Below are 22165 nucleotides of genomic sequence, written 5' to 3' on the forward strand. Positions count from 1 at the left end.
GTAAACTCAAGGTCTGAGGAACGTGTGGGTTTGCCCACCTTATTTTGATGCAAGGCGCATCCTGGATAGGGGCTTCCAAACAAAAACCTGTTTGAGAAACTCCATTATTCTCACAACTCGTCCCGCCCCCCAGCCCCCCACCCCCAAAGTAAGGCTAGGGACGCCACAGTTTACGGGCACGAACTGTGCGAGCTTCTTTTAGAACTCAGGTACCTAACAACTTTTCCACTTTCCACCTCTAACAAGCGCGAGCGCCCAGGCGCCTCGGAAATGGAGCCCTCCCCGGCGGGGCGGGCGCGCGCACAGCCTCCCCGGGACGGGCGGGGCGTGTCGGGAAGGCCGGGGGACGCCCCTCGCCCGCGGCCCTGGGCTGCGGGCCGGGAGGCCGGCCTTCCCGGCGTGCCCCGCGCGCGCAGGGGACTCTTAACTTGAAGCACCGGGTGACTCAGCCGCGTGGCCGCGCCGGCCGAAGTGGGGGGCGCGCGCCGCTGCGGCAGGGCCGGCGGTCCCCGCGGCGGCTTCTCGGGGCGCGGAGCGCGCGCGCCTCCGGGCGAGCAGGGGCCGGAGCGCCGGAGCGCGGGGGCGCCGCAGGTGAGTGGCGGCGCGGGCCGGGTTCGGGCGCGGGGCCCCGGCAGGGCGAGTGTGCGGCGGGCGCGGGCCGGAAATTTGCCTTTGTGTTGGGGGGGCGTCGCCTCGGCCGCTGCCCGGGCGGGTCGAACCCCCCATTGAAAGGCCGCGGGGCTCCCCTCACCGCGAGGAAGAAGGTCGGCAAGTGGGATCCGGGTGTCGTTTCCGCGCCGAGGGGGAAGTCTGACGAGGGGGCTCGGGGGTCCCCTAATGTGGGGTTCGTAAACACGCCGGCGGGGGCCTCAGGGAACTTGGCCGTTTCCTGCGGGCCTTCGCGTTCTTACCCGCCGGCGGCGGCTCGGGCAGAGCTCCGCAGTGTTTACTGACAAGACATTTGCAGATGCGCGTTTTTCTGGCAATTGACAGACTTTATTAAAAATTAAGTAGTCAGCCCGACTTCTTCCTGAAGTCTTTCTTTCTGGAGCGGAGAGTGCCTTTTGCTCGCTCTCTTCACCCCTGCTTCACAGGCTCCCGTCTCTGCCACCCACAAATTACCAGCTTTCCTCAGTGGCTCTGGGTGCAGAAGAGCTGGGGAGAGGCTTAACCGGTAATCTTCTTTTAAATAAAACCTCACTTTTTATAGTAGTGTCTTCGGGCTTGCAAACCTAGTGCTGCCCTATCAGAAATCCTCTTCTGTCGTGCAGTTTGTGAAGACGCCTGAGTTGAACCAATTTATTTTTTAAACAAAAAAAAAAAACAGTGAGCAGACTAACCGGATGAACAGGGCTATAGAGGATCTGTTTTGTTACCAAGTTAGCGAAAATACAATTTCCAGGCTCTTTCATTCTGCCTCTGTTCGGTGCTTAACAGCTAGCTGCACCTGTTACCTGTGTGGTGTTTTTACGTATTACTGACATACATTATATTAGTTTCACTTGTAGGACATAGTGATTTGACATTTGTGTACGGCAGGGCCTGGAATAACATTTCATGCAAAGCCTTCGCTGTAAGTTGAGAAAAAAACAATCCTGCCCACAACGTCATGGAGGACCCGCATTGGGTATATGGGTCTTTTGCTTCAAGCTGCTCTTTCCCAGAACTTATCCACCAGGTTCAATTAGGGCTTACTGTATATTGCAAAATGACCATCTTAACGTGTCCATTTAAGGTTTTTTTTTTTAGCATTTTTCAGAATTGCAATACAATAGTTTTTCAATGATCCTCAAAATAGAGTTACAGAAATAATTGGATGTGATCGATTCAGAATCAAAAAACTTCATCCACAACTCACCACCACCACCCCATCAAATTTTGAGGCAGTAGTTCTCAAATAAATGTTTGCTCCATAAAAATGCCAGTACCTCTCCCAGAAATGTGATTCTGGAGATCTCTGATGGGTCAGAGTCTGTATTTTAAGCAGACACCCCCTCCCTTGGTCTTAGAAATACCACTTCAGAATTTTTGGAACTGCCAGGCTCCTTTATCCCCTTGTTGGTTTACTCTCCCCTGCCCCCAACCAGTCATGAGCCAAGAAGCTCTGACACTCTAGAAGGACACTTCAGGAAAGATAGTGCTTTCTTGGACTCTGACACCAGGATAGGAAATGGCTTTCCTGCACATTCTAATATGAGCTAGCCTGTGCTGATTAACTTGTCCTTTTTCCTCCTGGGGGCTTCTTCCAGTTTGTCAGAGCTTAAGCAATGCCATTAGGCCAAATCTCCCCACTCCCAAATGAACCCAGTCTGCTTTCCCTGAGAACCAGTCCAGCCAATGCATGTAAATCCTATGGCCTTAACCTCTCAGATTCCCTGGAATATAGCAGTACCAGTAGCATTTCCGAGGGATTTCAATTCAGCTGAACATTAATTCAGTCATCAGATTCCCCGGTGATGCCTATTTTGCTTGAAGGTTTGTATTAAGCCATTTTAGCAACAGCGCTGCAAAGATGGCACAGAGTTGCTTTGCTCCTTTTCAGGCAGAAATGAGAGGTGACTAACCAGTGCTGCCAAAGCTTTTCCTGCTAGTCCCTCTTCAAATAGATGTGTAGGGAGGAGATTAGAGGTAGTGTGTTTCTGACTTTTCTTCTGACTTTGGCATCTTTTTGGTGTCTGATTTCTCTTATTAATTGATATTTTTCTGTTGGGTCCCAAAATATCGTCTTTCCTTCTTGGCCCTGGGCTTCCTGATTACTGTATTTTCTTCTGGGCCCCTTTCTGAACATGCCTGCTCCTCCCTGGTTAACTAAAGTGAAAAGTTTAGGGAAATTGTTAGAATACTCAATGATTTCTTTTTTTTTTTTTTTTTTTATTTTTTTTTATTTTTTAAAGATTTATTTTTATTTATTTATACAAGCACTGGGTACAGTCAGAAGCGCGGGAGGGTGAGAGAATTCACCAGAGCCAGAGCGGGGAGCAGATCAGGCAGAAGGACTGAAGTACACTGCTGAGGGGAGCAGCGGGCGGCAGGAGAGGTCTGCGCGCCAATATACTCAATGATTTCTGGTTGGAAGGCCCAGAGTCATGGAAATATGAGGCTTAGAAATATACGGGAATCTATTACAAATTTATCTGGTGCAATCCTCTGGTCTTTGAGAGGATGAGATGGCAGAGTGAGCACTTCTGGCTCTTAGCCCAGTGTTCTTCTCATAAAATCAACTCAAGAAAAATGATTCAAAAATAGAAACGGTCCAGAGAAATTGTTATAAGTAGGTGAAGAAAACAGAGAGAATTGCATATGACTACAGGAGCAGTAATATCTGGAAAAAATGGAGATTGAAGAAAAATGTGATCTAACCATATAAATCATGAAGAGTACTAAATTAGTGCTAAAAGAAAGACTGCTAAAAAAAAGAAACTCTGAACTTTGAAATAAGTAATAAAATAATAAATAAGAGCAAATAGTTATGCTATAATCTCAAGAGAAGTTATGCACTATTTTAAAAAAAGATTGAATAAAAGTTAAGTGTATTGGTAAATTTCTGTTATATGTTAGAGCAATGTCCAGAATCTTTGGGCTTACTCACCAAAGTTATTAGGTATTTCTGTGGGAGAGAGAATTTGAGCCTATGGAACTACTCGTCTCATTCAATGTGTTTCTGTGTTCTTAAGGGAAATGAGATTATTGGAATAGTATGTGCTTTTCTGGAACAGTGGGAAGAAAAGCTGTGGATGAAGGAAGAGATCCTTATACTTTTGCTCGGAGACCCCAAATTAGATATTGTTGAATAGTTTTGTATATGCATGAAAGAATTAAAAAATGGTAGGACTTAGTAACTAGTAAACATTATTATGTACCAGACACTGTGTAACATCCATTTTCTCATGTAAATAGCTCATTTTATAGGGCCTCCCCGGTGGCTCAGTGATTGAGCGCTGGGCTGCGAAACTGCCCTCAGCCTCTGCAGCGCCAGTTCCAACCCCGGCCGCGGGGCGAGGGTCCCACATGGCACACAGACCTCTCCTGCCGCCCGCTGCTCCCCTCAGCAGTGTACTTCGGTCCTTCTGCCTGCTCTGCTCCCCGCTCTGGCTCTGGTGAATTCTCTCACCCTCCCGCACTTCTGACTGTACCCAGTGCTTGTAGAAATAAATTAAAAAATAAAAAATAAAAATAAAAAAATAAATTAAAAAAAAAGCTCACTTTATAGCTGAGGAATTTAAGACCAAAAAAACTTTAAGTTTGCCCAATGTTATAGTAAGTGGCAGAGCCACTGTTCAAATTTAACTCCACCTGTATCCCAAAGCCATTAAGATTTATGTTCACATGTGCCCTCCTTATGCTTCATTGGGTGGAAATGTGGGCTCTGAAACCTGTCTTTGTTGCACTCAAATCCTGGCTCCTTCATTTACTAGCTTGATGAGGTACTCATTAGTTTCTTTGCCTCCCAAATAGAGATTAGGATAGTTAGTACCTACCTCAGAGGGTTATGAGGACTGAGTTAATTCATGTAAAGTGCTTAGAACTGTACCTGACATGTTATAAGCTCTCAGGAAATGTGGAATGTTAATTTTTTTAAAAAATAATGTGATTTAGTTTATTTCAAGATACTATTTTCTTTAGAAATAGTATTGTTGAAATAATTATTATTGAAATAATTAAAGTGTGTGATAAGTATAATGATAAGTATAATAAACTATTTCTGTCTTTAACAAAACAGGGGGAGACTCAATAAAATTTTGAAAAGCATCAGTGTACACTGAAAAGATCTGTGGCCTGGACTAGAGGATTTGGTTCTAATTGTCTCTGTCACTGTGATCCTATTTCTGTCACCTACAGAAGGTTGTAAAGATCAGATTAGGTAACAAATGTGAATGAAATTTGCATGCTACACAAATGTAAAAATACTTATTGAAACTATAGCAGAAAGTTACAATAAACTATTGTTGAAGGATTATTAAAGTTTAACTTCCTTAGAGCAAAAACAACCAGTGATTTACACCTCTAGATGAAGATTACAGTCTAATACAATAAACCACATGACTCTGTGTTTGTCTTAAATCTCTTTTTTGGTGGGAGAGGGTAAAATTTAATTTTTGCAGTTGTAGCTATGTATTAGTTGGCCAGGCCTGCCATAACAAAGTACCGGAGACTGTGGCAAAAACAGGAGAAAGAACTTGCCCTCCATTCTGGAGGTGGGCAGTCTAAGGTATCAGCAGGGTTGGTTTCTTCTGGGGCCTTCCTTTTTGCCTGGTACATGGCTACTCTCTCCTCCCTGTGTCTTCATGTGGTCTTCCTTTGGTGCCCACATCTCTTTTTTCTTTAAAGGACACCAGTCATATTGGATTAGGACCTGTCTTTAATAACTTCACGTAACCTTAATTACCTCTTTAAAGTCTCTATTTCCAAATACAGTCACATTCCAAGGATTTAAGGGTTAGAATTTTAACTTACGAATTTTGAGGGGAGCATAGTTTAGTTCTTAACAGTTTGTTGACCACCCTAAGAAATCATGCCTTTGCGTTGTCACTGCTTTGGACTTAGAGCTATCAAGTTAGCCCACCATTCTGCTGAATAACCCACTGGAGAAGCTCTGTGTTTAACCTGAATTCCTAATTCTGCTGGTAAGCATATTTCTTCTCTTATCTAGATGGAAAAATGTCCAAATCTCTTATGTACCAATGTCATTTTCTATATAAACTTTTGCAATTTTTCTCTTAAACGGATCCAAACTTTAAAGAAAAAAAATTCAACATTTTATTGAAGAGTTCTCTGTTGTGAGACATCTTCCTTTCCCTCATTTCAAAAATAGTAACATTTTAGAGATTTTTAAATATTTAACAAAGCAATAATTTTAAAATTCACAATCTTACAATTAAGGTAATTATCAATATTTTCAGTCATTTTTCTGCACATATATTGTTTCAAACTGCCTTTTTTAAAACCAACTTTATCAATACTGTTTGACGCTATTTAGTTACTATCCTAAAACATTTGTCTTTTACCATGGTGAGTTATTTTTATTGATTTCAGAATATTAAGCCAACCTTTATTGTAATGTTTTATCTGTCTGGATTTGAATTTTTTAAACTTTGTTTAGGATTATTGTGCTTATGCTCATGAGAGAAAGGGCATTGTTGTAATGTCCAGGTCGAGTTTTGTGTCAGTGTTATGCTGACCTCAGAAAATAGAGAAACCCTCCCCTTTTTTCTGTTCTGGAAGCTTTATGTAAGATTGATGCCATTTCTCCCCTAAAGGTCTGGAAGAAGGTGCTAATCAAGCCACTTGGTTTAGTGTTTTCCTTCTAGAAAGGTTTGTTTTTGGGTTTTTAAAAAGATTTATTTATGCATATAAGAACAGGGATGTAGGCCAGGGTACAGGGAGCTGAAAGGATTCACCAGAGACAGTGGGGAGCAGAACTATTGAAATGCACTGCTGAGGGGAGCAGTGAGCAAAACAGGAGGGGTCTGCTGCTCCATATGTGGGTCACCTCCCTGGCCGGGGATCGAACTTAACATGCAGTGGCTGCCCATAGCTTGACAGCACTGTGTCTTTAACCCCTGCACCACCAGGGAGGCCTTAGAAAGGTCTTGATTATGGATTATAGTTCTGTGTGTATATCTGTCAGAAAGATGTAGTGAGTATCATCTCTCTATGCATAAACACTTACCTTTATTAAGATAGTTATTGACTAATAGAGTTGTGGGGGACGGCACTGGGCTGTCATGAAGGGTAGGCTGAACTCTGGGCAGGAGGTGAAGTTGTCATCCAACATGGAATTTCTTCCTCAGAGAAACTTAAGTTCTGTTATTAAAACCTTTCCATTTTTTTGGATCAGGTCCACCCAGATAATCCAGGATAATCTTCCTTTTTTAAAGTGATTATAGACAGGGCCTCCCCTGGTGGCGCAGCGGATGAGCGCTGGGTTGCAAGGCTGCCCGCAGCCTCTGCAGCGCCAGTTTGAATCCTGGCCACCGGCGAGGGTCCCACAAAAAATAAATAAAGTAATTATAGATTAATTATGTTTACCACCTACCTTCACACCTACACCTAGGTCAGTATTTGATTGGCTGGTGTGTGGCCTAGCCAAGTGGACAATTAAAACTGATCATCACACATTCTCTCCAGGAATTAGCTCCTTGGCTACCTCAGTAGTTGTCTGATGCCTACAAACCTGTGTTTTTCTATATTACCCAGCCTTTTTGAGGGATGTTCAAGGGCTAAAATTAAAACCAATGCATGGAAGCCCTGATAAAAAGGTCTGGGGCCAAAGGTGAACTCAGCTCAACTCAAGGAAGAGAATAAATTATCCCTCGAGGATTATTGTCCAAGAGTAGAATGAGCTAAGCAGCAGATTCTTTATTTTGGGATATTTTTAGACAGACTGTACTAAACTAGTGGTGTTTTTACAGTCCTAGATGAAAAGTGGTTGGGACCCCAGATTGTTTTTTTTAAATTATTTATTTATGCATACAAGAGTTGGGGTACAGGCCAGAGATGTGGGGGCGGGGGGTGGTGAGAGTATTCACCAGAGACAGGCAGACTGAAATACACTCCTGAGGGGAGCAGCGGGTGAGACAGGAGAGGTGTGCTCACCATGTGGGTTGCTCCCTGGCCGCCTGGGGATTGAACTCGTGCTGCTGAGGTTACGGATTGCTTCATAGTGTGGTGCTTAATCCCTTGCACCACCAGGGAGGCCCCCCCACCAGATATTTTTGAGAGTCATTATTGGTAAAGTTGTGAGGGGGAAATAGGCAGCCCATCATAAGGCTGACAGCATTTGGGGACTTTTATTTTTAAATCTGGTCATTATTTTATATCACCATTATCTCATAAAAGAGAAGACATTTAATATCAAGAGGAAGTAAACATATAAATGAGATATAAAGGACAGTCCTTACCAAGAGCGGTGGAAATGATTGAATTTCATTTGCCCACTTTTTAGATAATAAAGTTAAAAGTTACAACAGAATTAGGTAATGGGACATAGAGGACTCAGATTGTAAAATCAGTCCTCTGGAGGTCATGGATTTAGAGGTCCTCACATAGCAACTGTTTAAAGAGGGAAATTGCTAGCTATGCTCTTTCTGTGCATAGAAAGGTGGTATGTCCTGGTTTGGAATCTCTATCTCCAATTCTGTGAAACTTAGGTAGAAATCATTAAGTAAATCAGACCTGTAAGGGGAGTAACACAGCATAATGATCACACGTACAGATGGTCATGGTATAGATCTTGAAGCTTGGCTCCACTATTTATTAGTCATGTCAAGTTACTGTGGGAACTTTCCTTATTCTTTTTCTTCCTGAATTTCCTCATCTGCAGAATGGGGGTAATAATGGCACCTCATACATTTTTTGAAAATTAAATAATATTTGTCAAGTACATAGAACAATATGCAGCACATGATGTATTTAAATCAATGAAGTTTAAGTGTGTTTGGATTAAATTGTAGTGTTTGCTGTATTTTGACATACTGGAGAATCTCAGCAGATTAATTTGTGACTTAATAAAAATACATTCTTGAGTCATTGGGTTTACATTTGGCTATTTAAGGATGTAATAAACTGCTAAGTTCGAAAAGAGTGTTGTGATATTTAAGAACTTCTTGAGGTAGAGCATATTCTTAATAAGGATATCCTAGAATTTTTTGAGAGCTTAAACAAGAAAGAGAATATATTAAGATAAGTATAATTTATATTATCATGTTTTATATTTTAAATTGGGTGGCAAATATAAGTTTTTATTATTCTTTAAATGAGCATACAGTAATTTTTAAAATCAGTTAATTTTACTTACGAGTTTCTAAAGAAAACTGTTTACAAATTGAACTTAAGGTTTTAAGTCTAGCTTTAAATCCAAGTAACTATAACATGTAGTCTTTTCTGTACACAAATGCTGTTATTAAAAAAGTGACAAAAACTACTAAGGGCAGTAAGTTAAGGGTGTGAAGTAGAGAAAACAGGAAAATGTATCCAAGCAATTATAATTTTGTCTCTACTATTATTGTGCTTTTACCTGCGACCCTGTCAGACTGGCCTCAGCAAATTATAGAGAGAAAGAGGGGAAAAGTAAAGTGGAATCCCTAGGTGCTGCCAGCCCTCTTCTGCACTTTTTGTTTTTCTTTTTTAGTCAGATTTGTCTTTCTCTTTTAGCTTTCCATCTTCATTAAGATTGTAATTTCTTACATTCTTCAAAAAGAGTATCATTGTGATTTAGCTCATCCCTGAAATGAAGCATGGCTAGTCCACAGGACAACCCAGGAGCTTATTAAAAATTCAGAGTCCCACCCCAGACTTACTACATCAGAATCCCTGGGATATGGGGCCAGAGAATGTGTTCTTAGCAAGTTCCTAGTCTAGCTGGTCATCAGCTAGGATTGAGGACCAGCGCACAGTGTACTCACTGTTGCCTTTCTGTATTATGTAACTCCCTCCATCCTGAGCTCTTCAAAGGTAGGCAGGACTATGTCTCCATATCAGCTCATTGAGATCTGGTAAACTCACACCCAGATAATTTCACTAAATAACCTCTTTAAACTCCCCTAGTGTGTCTGTGGCTGTATTTATCTAAAGCAACATTTTGAACAGTTACCTCTTTAAGCAAAAACTCTGGCTACCAGACAAAATCCTGATTCTGTATAACTTTATAATTCAAGATCTCCACAATATGTCTCCAACTTATTTTCCAACTCTGTCTTCCTTCAGGGCTGTTGTGTACAACTGTCTAGGTTGTGCACTTAGATGATGGTATGCAGAAGGGCTCCCTGGAGTTGTGCCATGTGAGGGTGACCCTCATCTCTCACACCCTTCGCATTAATCCTTTGATCTAGCTGCACCCCTCCCCACATTACAGTCTTATTTGTTCACTCTTACTTCCTACCTGTTATATGCCATTCACCCTGTTTAAATTGCCCTTTCCCGCTTTCTCTATCTGAGGTCTACTACCTGTCCAAGTTTTTAACATCTACAGAGTGGAGTATTAAACAGTCATTTTAAAAAAATGAGAACATTTTCTAATCACTCAAGTGGCGTAATTTCCAGAATATATTGTTCAGTAAAAATAGCATACTGTAAGACTGGATATGATATTCCATCCTTTGTATAAGGAAAAAGAGAAATTAAGAGTTTATACGTATACATGTTCTACAAAGAGAAAATATACATAGAAATGAACAGAACTGGCTATCTCTAGAAGGTAGCTGGGAACAGATTGAAGGGAGAAAGTCTCCTATGAATTCCTTTTTCATGTGACTAACTTTTGAGTCATGTCTTACATATTCAAAAATAATGGAAAATATACTATAATTGAGCATAAAGAGAAAAGTCTATAATTTATAGGACATACAGAGAAAAAAATAACTTGAACATAGCATGCTGGCTGTACATCCCTAGTAGGATGTATTTAAAGGCAAAAAAAAAACTACCCCCCAAATGACACTTAAACTTGGTAGGTTTATTGTTAGAATATTGATGTTAGAATCTTGAAATTAGCTTATCAACCACAATTTCAGTTTGAAAGAAAAGATACAAGATTAAATAAGGAAAAATGATAGTGTTGAATTTGAGTTGAAAATATCAGTGTAAATTCATGGTTGCCAAAATAAAAAAAAAAAAACTTTCCTTACTGAAATGGCTTAAGGCAGTGACACCCCAAAAGCTGAGGACACCCAATACCAAGATCTTGATTTTTTTTTAATGCCATTGCCCACTGGAAAGAACAAAGTCTTTTGGAGACATGACTTGTTCCAGTTCTAGGGCAGAGACGTAGAAGCTGAGCTTGGACAAATCTTGTGCTAGGAAATAGCCTCAAAACCAATAGAATTCTGTTAAAATGACACAAATGATATCTGGAAGGGAACCCCATGAGATGAGCCATATTTGAAAAAAAATTGGGAACAACTTGAAAAAAATGATGGGAATGGATTATCATAATACACTAGATTAAAACAAATCTTTTGAGTTTTAATGACACTTAGATCAGTAGAGAGTGAAAGAATAGTTCTACTTCCCTTCCCAGTGGAGAGACCCAGTAGTCACTACTTCAACCAAGGGAGTGCATTTATTCCATGGAGTGGAGTTACCTTGCATTATGTGCCTCTGATGTGGTGGCCATTAGAAAGACACAACTGCTATCTATGTAGTATTGTATAAAGCAATAATAATTTTTTCTTAACCTGTGTCTTATCATATGAAAACAAACTCATCTGGAAAGTTGCAGTTGACCAAGACACTTTTTAAAATGTCAATTTCTTGAAAAGCAGAATTCCCCCAAATGAAGAGGAGGGATATGCAAAATTGAAACCAATTGCAAGGAAACTTTGATTGGTTTATAGATCAGAAAAATGGTTAGGAAAAATATGAGGCCTATTGAGTAAATTTGATTATGGATTATGTTTGTATTTGGGGATTGTTTATTTTACATGTGAAATGATTTGGGAAAGAGTGTGTGTGTGTGTGTGTGTATGTGTGCGCGCACACACAGAAGTAATGTACACAAGCAGGATGATTTGTTGGTAAGCCCAAGGGTTATATAAATGTACTCATTAGAGTGATTTTTCATTTTTCCTGTACAGTTGAAAAGTTTCAAAATAAAAGTTGTGGAGAAAATCCTATTTTTACTGCAGAATCCAGCTCAGGTTTTGTCTCATATGAAGACTTCCCCTAGCTAGAGGTAGTTTTTTCCTATGAATTTTTAAGACTTTAAGTTTGTCTTAGGATCTTCACATCTGAATGCACATGAGAGCTACTGGAGAAGTTGACCTTTCTTTTTAATTCTGAATTCACATTGTAAACGTATGGAGACAGACTCAGTGGGTAGGCCTGGGCATCTGGACCCATGAGTTTGAATCACTTACTCTTTATTATATGAGTTTATTTTCTTTTTTTTTTTTTTTTTTTATAAAGATTTTTATTTATTTATTTATTTATTTATTTATACAAGCACTGGGTACAGTCAGAAGCGCGGAGGGTGAGAGAATTCACCAGAGCCAGAGCGGGGAGCAGGCAGAAGACCGAAGTACACTGCTGAGGGAGCAGCGGGCGGCAGGAGAGGTCTGCGCGCCATGTGGGACCCTCCTCCGATGGCCGGGGAGCAGCCGGGATCGAACCGGCACTGCCGAGCTGCGGACAGCTTCGCACCCAGCGCTCAACCGCTGCGCCACCGGGAGGCCTTGAGTTTATCTTTTTCATCGAGCCCCACCTAACCAGCTTGGAAGCTGAGGGTCAGCCATCGAAAGTGTTGCTCACTCCTTTGTGTCCTCAGTGGTGGCTCACAATGTCTTGTGCCTTCTGTACAGTAGATCCTGGGTAAATACAGGCTGTGTTGACTAATTATTGGTAATTGAAGAGGTCAGTACAAATTTCTTTACAGTTTTGAGAGACCAAAAAAGAAACCTAGCTGAGCAAAGTACTTAGTCAATATAGGCAATCCATTAGAAAGCTGTGTAGTTATAGTTACATCATTAGAAAACTGTAATTTTCAGTTCTGTTGTACAAAAATAGCATGCTCTGGAGAATAGGCACGCCATGCTGCTGGAAGCAGTGTAAATTGATATATTTATAAGGACAGTTTGGTAGTACATAGCAATTTTTTTTTTAAAGATTTATTTATTTATTTATTTACACAAGCACTAGGTACAGTCAGAAGCGTGGGAGGGTGAGAGAATTCACCAGAGCCAGGCAGGGAGCAGAACAGGCAGAAGAACTGAAGTACACTGCTGAGAGGAGCAGCCGACGGCAGGAGAGGTCTGTGTGCCATGTGGGACCCTCCTCCAGTGGCCCGGGAGCAGCCGGGGATTGAACCAGGGCTACAGAGGCTGCAGGCAGCTTTGCAACCCAGCGCTCAACTGCTGCGCCACCGGGGAGGCCTAGTACATAGCAATTTAAAAATTACCTTTTCCATAGCAATTTTACTTCTAGGAATTTATTCCAAGGAGATGGAATAAATTCCAAGGAGGTAGATGCCCAAAAATATGTGTGCAAAGATTTCACCACAACCTAATTGATTTTTAAAGTATTTATATTTTTACATGTTGCTTTTGTAAGCAGTAAAACACTTAAATGCTAATTTTATTTATAATGCACTACTACCATCACTCCTACTTGATAAGAACTGCAGCGGCAGTGACTCCGAAAATGTTTCATTTCTGACAAACAGAGGAATTAAAACTGCCAGAATCAGGGAAGGCAAGATGGTTTGGGGGAAGCAGTGTATTTGGGTAGAATAAATACGGGAATTCTTGGACCTGGGTTTGGAATCTTTTTGCCTCTTAGCTACAGTTGTGATTTGGGGCTTTTTACTAACCTCCTCAAACAATTGATTTTTTTTTTTTTTCTTCATCAGTAAAGTAAGAATAGTTGAAGTATCTCCCCTGGGGTTGTTTCAGTATCAAATAAGATTAGTTTGGTAAAGTTTTTTTTTTTTTTTAAAGATTTATTTATTTATACATACAAGAGCTGGGGTACAGGCCAGAGATGCCTGGGGTGAGAGGATCACCAGAGACAGTGGGGTACAGAACAGGCAGACTGACTGAAACATGCTGCTGAGGGGAGCAACAGGCTAGACAGGAGAGGTCTGCTTCGCCATGTGGGTTGCTCCCTGGCCGGCTGGGATCGAACTCGTGCTACAGAGGCAGCGGATTGCTTCATAGTGCTGTGCTTAATCCCTTGCGTCACCAGGGAGGCCCCTTGTAAAGTTTTTTGTAGATTCTATAGTGTAGGAATGACAACCACCAATATTTATTGGGTTCTTTGTTCTGGGCATTATACTATGCACTTAATATTTTTAATTTAATTTTATATGTATTTTTACATCATTCTTCCTTTTTGTACAGTGCATGCTTTCTCTTCTCAGGTGTAGTCCCCACAAAATTCCCACCACCAATTCACCCATGCACCATCACCAAAGTCCCTTGTGTAAGAACACATTCCTTTACCTGTTTTGATCCCTCTCCCTCCCCTGCAATGTCTCTGTTTTATCGTGGCCTGTTAATTTTGTTTTTTAATTTATTATAATTTTTTTTTCCTGGTCCCTTATTTGGTTCTCCTACATTCCTCCTATAAATAAAACCATCTAATATTTTTTTTTCCTTCTGGCTTATTTCACTGAGCATAATCCCTTCCAGCTCCATCCATGTTGCTGCAAATGGCATGAGTTTATCTTTTGATTGCTGAATGGTATTCCATTGTTTATATATACCACATCTTCTTGATCCAGTTATCTATTTTGGGGTATTTGGGTTGTTTCCAAGTTTTGCCTTTTATAAATAGTGCTGCAATAACATTTTGAATTAATGTTTTTGTGTCCTTTGGGTTGATTCCTAGGAGTAGAATTTCTGGGTCATATGGAAGCTCCATTTTCAGTAGTTTGAGGAGTCTCCACACAGCTTTCCATAGTGATTGGACCAATTTGCATTCCCATCAGCAGTGTAGGAGAGTTTCTTTTTCTCTACATCCTTGCCAACATTTGTTCTTTACTGTTTTTTTAAATATGTGCCGTTCTCGCTGGTGAAGGTGGTATCTCATTGTGGTTTTGATTTGCATTTTCCTGATTACAAGTGATGTTGAATATTTTTTCATATACCTGTTGACCATTTGCATTTCCTCTTTGGAGAAGTGTCTTTTAGCTTTTCTGCCCATTTTTTGTCTGGATTATTTACTTGTTGAGTCCTATGAGCTCTTTGTAGATCTTTGTGATCAGTCCCTTATCAGTAGTGTGGGCATTGTACTATGCACTTGTGTGCAAAATTTTTTTCCCAGTCAGTAGATTGTCTCTTTGTTTTGGTTAATGTCTCTTTTGCTGTACAGAAGCTTTTTAATTTAATGTAGTCCCAGCTGTTCATCTTTTCCTTTACTTTCTTTGCTTTGGGGGGATGCGTCTTTAAAGATGTTACTGAGATGTATGTCATGTAGTGTTTTGTCTGTATTTTCTTATATATATTTTACAGTTTCAGATCTTATTTATCTTTTTTTGAGTCTTTTATCGATTTTGAGTTGGTATTTGTGTATGGTGTAAAGTAGTAGTCTAGCTTCATTTTTTTGCATGTAGCAGTCCAGTTTTCCCAGCACCATTTATTGAACAAACTGTCCTTATTCCATTGCATATTCTTTGCACCCTTGTCAAAGATTAGTTGTCCATAAATATGTGGGTTTATTTCTAGGTTTTCTATTCAATTCCATTGGTCTGTGTGTCTGTTTTTGTTCTAGTGCCATACAGATTGTTGTTTTGTTTGTTTTTTTTTTAAGTGCCATACAGTTTTAATTATTATGGCTTTGCAGTATAGTTTGAAGTCTGGGAGTGTGATACCTCCATTCTCCTTTTTGGTCAGGAGAACTTTGGCTATTTGAGGTTTTTTGTACTATACACTTTAAAGGTGTTACCTCATTTAATTCCTTATATCATCAACCTTGTATGGTTATTACACTCTTTTGTAAGGAAAGAAGTTGCAACAGAGAGACTAAGAACCTGCCCAGAGCCTCAGTAATCAAAGTTAGAAGATATTGCGGGGGTGGGGAGAGACGTGTTCCAGGATCTCTTAGGAGCTTCATATCTCACCAGAATACAAGTACATGGGAAGGGAGCACCTAGAGGAAATACCCTACTAATAAGGGTCTCTTTCTTTGCTGATTTGATAGCTAAATTATTGTAGGTTTGGGGACATACAGGAAACTCTGAGAGTTAGAGCTGTTAAGATTAATTTGTATGGGGCCTCCCTGGCAGGGGTTAAAGTCTCAGTGCTATGAAGCAGTTGCCAGCCACTGTGGCATGAGTTCTGCCTGAGTTCTATCCTGGCCAGGGAGCTTACCCACGTGGTACAGCAGACCTCTCCTATCTCGACTGTTCTGCTCCCCACTCTGTCTCTGGTGAATCCTCTCCCCTGCCCCCCCCCCCACCTCTGGTGTATACCCCAGTTCTTGTATGCATAAATAAATAAAAATAAATATTTTAAAAAAAGATTTATTTATTTATACAAGAACGGGGGCACAGGCCAGATGTGCAGGAGGGTGAGAGGATTCACCAGAGACAGAGCGGGTAACAGAACAGGCAAACTGACAAAATACATTGCTGAAGGGAGCAGCAGGCAAGACAGGAGAGGTCTGCCTCACCATGTGGGCATCGCCGCAGCAGGCTGGGATTGAACCGGCAGAGGCTGCGGACAGCTTCACAGCCTGTGCTCAACCGCCTGTGCCACTGGGGAGGCACAAATAAAAATAAATCTTAAAAAAAAAAAGAAGAGTTTATATAGGCTTAAAATGTAGTGGTCTTATTCAACATTTAAGTAATAATCTAGAAAAGGAAAAACCAGAAAGCCTTAAATAGTGAGAAGACAGATTTTTCTCCTGAGATTGGAGGGGGGTTGTACATGTAAGAGGAGTGAATAGAACCATGACACAACAGCTGCAATGGGGTTGGTTTTGAAAATATGTTGAGAGTATATTTTGAAGGTGGCGGGCTCTTAGCTATCAGTTAATGATTGCCTAGCAGGTGATCCTATAGACATTTTATATTGTGTACCTGTCATCTCTGTTGTCCCTCCCCCACCACCACCACTTTCGTCCCCTTTAACCTTAGTCTCAGAAATCCTTCTGTCACCAGAGAGCATATGTAAAACAAAACCTATTTATGTTTAATAAAAAACATTATCAGAATTCTCATTATTGTACACAGAGAAAAAGCATAATGGAACTAGACCAAAGTCAACAATAGGCAATTAAATAGTGAAAGAAATGTAGCAGTTTTCACTGCAGTATGTTCCTGAGAACATACTGAAAGGGTTAGGATTTATTTGAAATGAAAGTTTAGCAAAGATGTAATTACTTTCTAAATTTAATTACAGAATATATCAATAGATGAAGGTAGACTGATTTACCAAATTGTCTGCCATCCTCACCACTTAGCTCTTATACACACTGGAGACAAGGTCCTGACATATGAGAGGATACTGCCTTTTTAAAAGATCATGCCCTGGGCCTCCCTGGTGATACAAGGGATTAAGACGCAACCTGTGGAGCTATCCACAGCCACTGGTGCATGGGTTTGATCCCCGGTGAGGGAGCTATCCACGTGGTGCAGCAGACCTCTCCTGACTTGCCTGTTGTTCCCCGCAGCAGTGTATTTCAGTTAATCTGCCTGTTCTGTTCCCCTCTGTCTCTGGTGAATCCTCTCCCCCCCACACCTCTGGCCTGTACCCCAGCTCTTGTATGCATAAATAAATAAAAAAAAAAAAGATCATACCCTTGTACCACTAAGAAGTTTGAAAGCACTATGCTTTTGAGATACATTCATGTTAAGTTTGATTGCCCTCGACCCCGTTCCTACTAGTTTTTAAAACCTGAGTAGTTCAATGGCAAGATATTTAATAGAATGGTGATCCATGTAAATACCTTGTTTTCTTCAGAAATAATTGGTTAAAACACAAGTAGGTAGAAAATAGATTTACTACCTAGAAGTTACTTTGGTTGATTATGTTGTAGGGAGAAATCAGTATGTCCCCTTTTTCAGGTGCAAGGAATATGTGGAGATAATTCCACTATCAAAGCTTGTACAAAATTTCCAACATAAGGAGATTATGATGCTGCATGGTTTTGCTGTTCCAAATCAGCAAAAAAGACTTAACAAAATACAGACCTTCATGGAGGCCGGTGAAATAATAAAATACATATTTATAATGCTCTTCAGTGTTGTTATAAAAATGCTTTCACATACTATGAAGGTGAAGCTTGAACTGGCTTGCAGGATTTTTTTTTTTTTTTTTTTTCTTCACAGCTCTACGGTCTCAGTTCTATTTCTAAGTCATTTCTTTTCTGAAGCCATCTCTTTAGTTAGTGAGGTGTGTCATGATCCTTTCGTTCTTACTATTGTAATTGCTGTGACTTTTAGGACTGTGTTTACAAAAATAGTTTTATGATTATATAGAACTATATTTTTAAAGTGCTTTGCTTATTTCTTTCTTTTTTTTTTTTTTCTTAGATCTGTTCTGAGGACCAAGATTCATTTGGGGGATGGTTACAGAATTGAACCATGGTAGGCAATGAAAGATACACATTCAAATGAATGAAACATCCATACTGAAGGGGAGTTACCTTTAGGTTGAAACTGCTCAGGTGTAAGTTGAAGAATTCAGTGTCAGTCAGTTTACTTCTTAGGTTTCATAGGTCAATTTTATTCTAACATTCTAAGGTTATAGAGGAATTAATGTATAGCGGACTTTGGGAAATATTGGATTAAGTGATTAAAGTATGCCATTAAGAATTAATCTTGAGATGCTTTTATTTTGCTGGGAGAAGCTAGTATTTACAATAATCATATGTGCCATCAATGTGCAAACAGGAATCAGTTCCTGGGGTGGAGGGTGGTAAGCCTGATGTATAACTTACAGTGTCCATATATTTTAACACAAAATAAACAAATAAAGATTGAGCTCAATTATTAAAAAAAAAAAAAAAAAAAAGAATTAACCTCGAAATAGTTTCTTGAAAAACAAAGTTCTGAAACCAACTATAAACCACATCCTCTCTTGGAGTTAATTTCACAGTAAGGTCAGATCTTATTCATTGAATCATTGTTTGTAATAGTCAAATTAGAAACTTAAATATTCATAGATAGGAGAGTGGAATCATAGACTATAGAGCAGTTAAAAAAGGAATGAACTAGGTTTCAATCTTTCAACATGGATGGATCTCTAGAACATTAATTTAGAAAAACATTGCAGAATCAGAAGGATGTATGTAGTACAAAGTTTATATTTTCTTTAAAAACTACATGCTTTTACCAGTACACCTGTACAGTATAAATGCATTTTTGTCAAGTCTGAGAGGAGTCATAACAAACAAGTAGTGATAGTTACTTGGAAGAGTTACTGAGATTAGAAGTGGTGATCAACAGGTCCTTCTTTGCCTTATCTGTTAAGTTTGAATTTTTAGAAGGGAATTACTCTATTAGTTATTATAAAAAGTAAATAAATAAAAATGAAATGCCTATTAAATTCCCTCATTGGAGGTAGCTACCCTGCTAAGTTCCATAGATCTATTTATTGATTCATTGTATACAAGTTGGACTGGGTTTTGAGCTCTGATACTATATAGGCTAGAAAGAAACTATTTTCATTATAGCCCATTATAATGAAATTATTCATTATTTTAAAGGATAAATGATTGCTTATTATAAGGAGTAATTTATCCGAACAATCTAATCTTTACAAATTCTCAAGAGATAGGCCTATTCAAGCTTGTTTTTTTGTCCAAGAGATCTTTTGGAGAGCAACAAAGAGAGGTTTGAACTTGGTACTTGAGCAGCTAGAGAAGAGTTGAAAGCAGCAGCTAATGAGTGAAACATTATCATTCAGAATCAGGTGAGGCTAAAACAGAGCTTCTCTTAATGTTCCAGTGTCAGTGGTGCTCTTTCCAGTTCCATGAGCCTTCTGTAGCCCGTTCACTACTCTTGATTTTGACCACTTGAGGGCGGTGGTGACTGTATTTGGCTTTACTAATTGCTGGGTGTCAATTTTAAGTGATTTTTGGTGTAAATATGGTTTTTTCTTTAATAAAGAGTAATCCTGAAAAAGCTGTGTCCAGCTATCAAGTTTTCTATCAGAACATTCACTTTAGTCCCTCAGTTTGTCTTATATTATTCTAAGAGTCACTGCCTGAAAATAAAAGATTTCATCAGCTGAAAGTACTTCTTTAAAATGTCTTCAGGTACATGTATTGGCCCATCTTTTCAAAGTGCATTTCCCTATTTCACCTAAATTAAAACAGGGACAGGGACTAACCAATCCATTTGCTTAAAAATGTATTAATACAGGTTATGAGGGATTCAAAATTTAGTCACTAATGTTTGTTGGTGCCAGTAAATCACTGTCTTCCGTGACCTCACTTCCTAAAATGGTGTTAGCATGCAATCATATACGTAACAATTGTTGATGATGTAAGATGATTCTTCCACCAGAACACCAAGTGGAAATCTGCACAGCACAAGCTGTGTGAGTGCTAAGTAGGGTGAACTTCAGGAATGTTTCCAGTAGTTGGGCAGCCCCCATAGATGGAGAGTCTGCTAGGTGTGATTACCTGGAAGAAAGGTATGACCCCCTCCTGGGTGGCCCTTCTCTCCTAATCATGCTTTGCAGACTGGCAGCCACTCAGTGTGTGTTGTTCATGATGATTGTGTGCTGCTGGGGGGAAGAGACAGTCTTATAGTCAGTGGTATCTTGGTGTGATTTTGAGGTGGGGGTTGGAAGCTGATACAGAAAGTGAGAGAAGACTTACAGACCAGAACTTAAGCATTAGCAGGCAAATTTGCCTGTTTTTTTTTTTTTTAAAGCACAGGTGACTTCTATTTTCATTTCTCACACTAGCATTACGGTTGTGATTGTTTTGTTTTGTTTATTTCTTCACTTCTGGTGCTTAATAGTTGCAGGAGTATATGTCTCAATTTTAAAAACATATGTGGACAGATTTTCTTTAACTGACCAGTTGGACTCTTCTTTCTCTACTTAGTGTCTCTATGGTATAAAAATTACCAAGTTATAGTACTACCATTTTATGTGTAGAATTGATCGTGAATATGACTAAAGTCAGTGGATTTGATGTTTGCTTATGGATAAAGCTTAAAATTATTCCCTAATAGCAAGTGTATTAACATTTTCAGTGCTTTGGTAAAGGCTGTTTGAATCAGCGTAATTCCTCAATGTAAAATCACAAATGTTTGAGATATCATTTCTCCTCAGAACAAGAATGAGAGCCGTGTTAGTTCTCTACTTTGGATTTCATACCATGAAAGTCCTTGGGAACTGCTTTAGAGAGAGTTCTAAATCATGCGTATTTCCTGTCTTCCAGGATTTCTCTCTAATCCAGCGGACAGTTCAGGAGACAGAGTTCGAGGATGAATGTTCACTGTGGTGGTGAGAGTGACAGGCTGTTGCGCCAGGAGGCCAGCTGCCTCATGGATGAAAACTCGGCTGCAGCCCAAGAAAAAGAAGCAAATAGCCTGGTTTCTTCTGGTCTTCAAAATCTTAGTTATCCTCTAGGTTCCAGGAGTGATGGTAAGGCGATTAGATCTTGACTTAATTTAGAGGGGCCCACTCCACCCAGAGAGCCTAGATGTTCTTAGTCTAAATAAAGTACCCAGTTAATTGGCTTAGCTTGCATGTCAGAGTCATAAAGCTGGCCTTCACAGTCTCTACTTACAGCACATCTAACTTAGCAAAATAGTTTAAGAAAAATAACCATAGGCTTAGAGTGGGAAGACAGATTCAAATTCTAGCTCTGTCACTAATCGGCTGTAGTCTTTTGAGCCCTGCTTTCTTAATCTGGAAAACAGAGATATTAATATTCTTCCTATTTCACAAGGCTAGAAATTTGTTAAGTTAATGGATATGAAACTTTTTTTTTTTTTTAAAGATTTATTTATTTATACAAGCACTGGGTACAGTCAGAAGCGCGGGAGGGTGAGAGGATTCACCAGAGCCAGAGTGGGGAGCAGAGCGGGCAGAGTGACGAAGTACACTGCTGAGGGGAGCAGCGGGCAGCAGGAGAGGTCTGCGCGCCATGTGGGACCCTTGCCTGGCGGCCAGGGATGGAACCATCTCTGAAGAGGCTGAGGGCAGCTTCGCAACCCAGCACTCAACCACTGCGCCACCCGGGAGGCCCTGAAACTTCTTGATAAGCTGTTAGGTTCACTTAATAATAATGTAATAAGAATTCTAGTAATAAACAGTGGTGGCAATTGGAATTTTTTATTGAGCACTCACTGTGCTAGGAACTTCACATTTTTTTTAATCAGAGGATTGAAATACAGCCATCATTTTTTGCTACAGTGACAGAGACTAATGCACAAAGCCCAAAATAGGTGCTTTTATAGAAAGTTTGCCAATCCTTGCTAAGATTAATCTTCACAAGAACTATTATTCTGCTTTTATAGATATCGAAACTAAGGTTTGGAAAGCTTAGGTAACTTGCGCAGGTTCATACTACTAGGAGTTGTAGGACTGGGATTTGAACCTATCTTTCTGACTAGGCAATGATGTTAATTTATATATTTCAACAAATAGAAAAGCAGGGTGTGACTGCCATCTTAGCGTACACCATTAGGGAGAATTTGTGCAATGAGCTGCTTTTTCTGCTCATCCATTTAAGAAGGGCACCCTCCAGGAGTCAACCCACTCTAATG

General features: G+C 40.0%; 1 protein-coding gene across 6 annotated transcripts in view; it reads left to right on the forward strand.

Annotated features, from left to right (window-relative positions):
* Positions 1-549: 549 nt before the first annotated feature.
* KCTD20 (potassium channel tetramerization domain containing 20) overlaps positions 550-22165 on the forward strand; it is a 34808-nt gene continuing 13192 nt past the window's right edge. The window contains exons 1-4 of one of the 6 annotated variants that reach the window (XM_054698749.1): positions 550-591; positions 17969-18022; positions 19244-19349; positions 20833-21038. In XM_054698749.1, coding sequence (XP_054554724.1) covers positions 20879-21038 — 160 coding nt within the window. In that variant the 5' untranslated portion in view covers positions 550-591; positions 17969-18022; positions 19244-19349; positions 20833-20878. Of the gene's footprint in view, positions 592-4737; positions 4862-17968; positions 18023-19243; positions 19350-19929; positions 20076-20832; positions 21039-22165 lie in introns of those variants that run through there. The other 5 variants (XM_037519600.2, XM_037519602.2, XM_037519604.2 and 2 more) reach the window with 5 other exon arrangements.

The sequence above is a fragment of the Talpa occidentalis genome, unplaced genomic scaffold (assembly GCF_014898055.3).
Source record: "Talpa occidentalis isolate TD23 unplaced genomic scaffold, MPIMG_talOcc4v2.1 talOcc4.2, whole genome shotgun sequence".
Taxonomy (NCBI): Eukaryota; Metazoa; Chordata; class Mammalia; order Eulipotyphla; family Talpidae; genus Talpa; species Talpa occidentalis.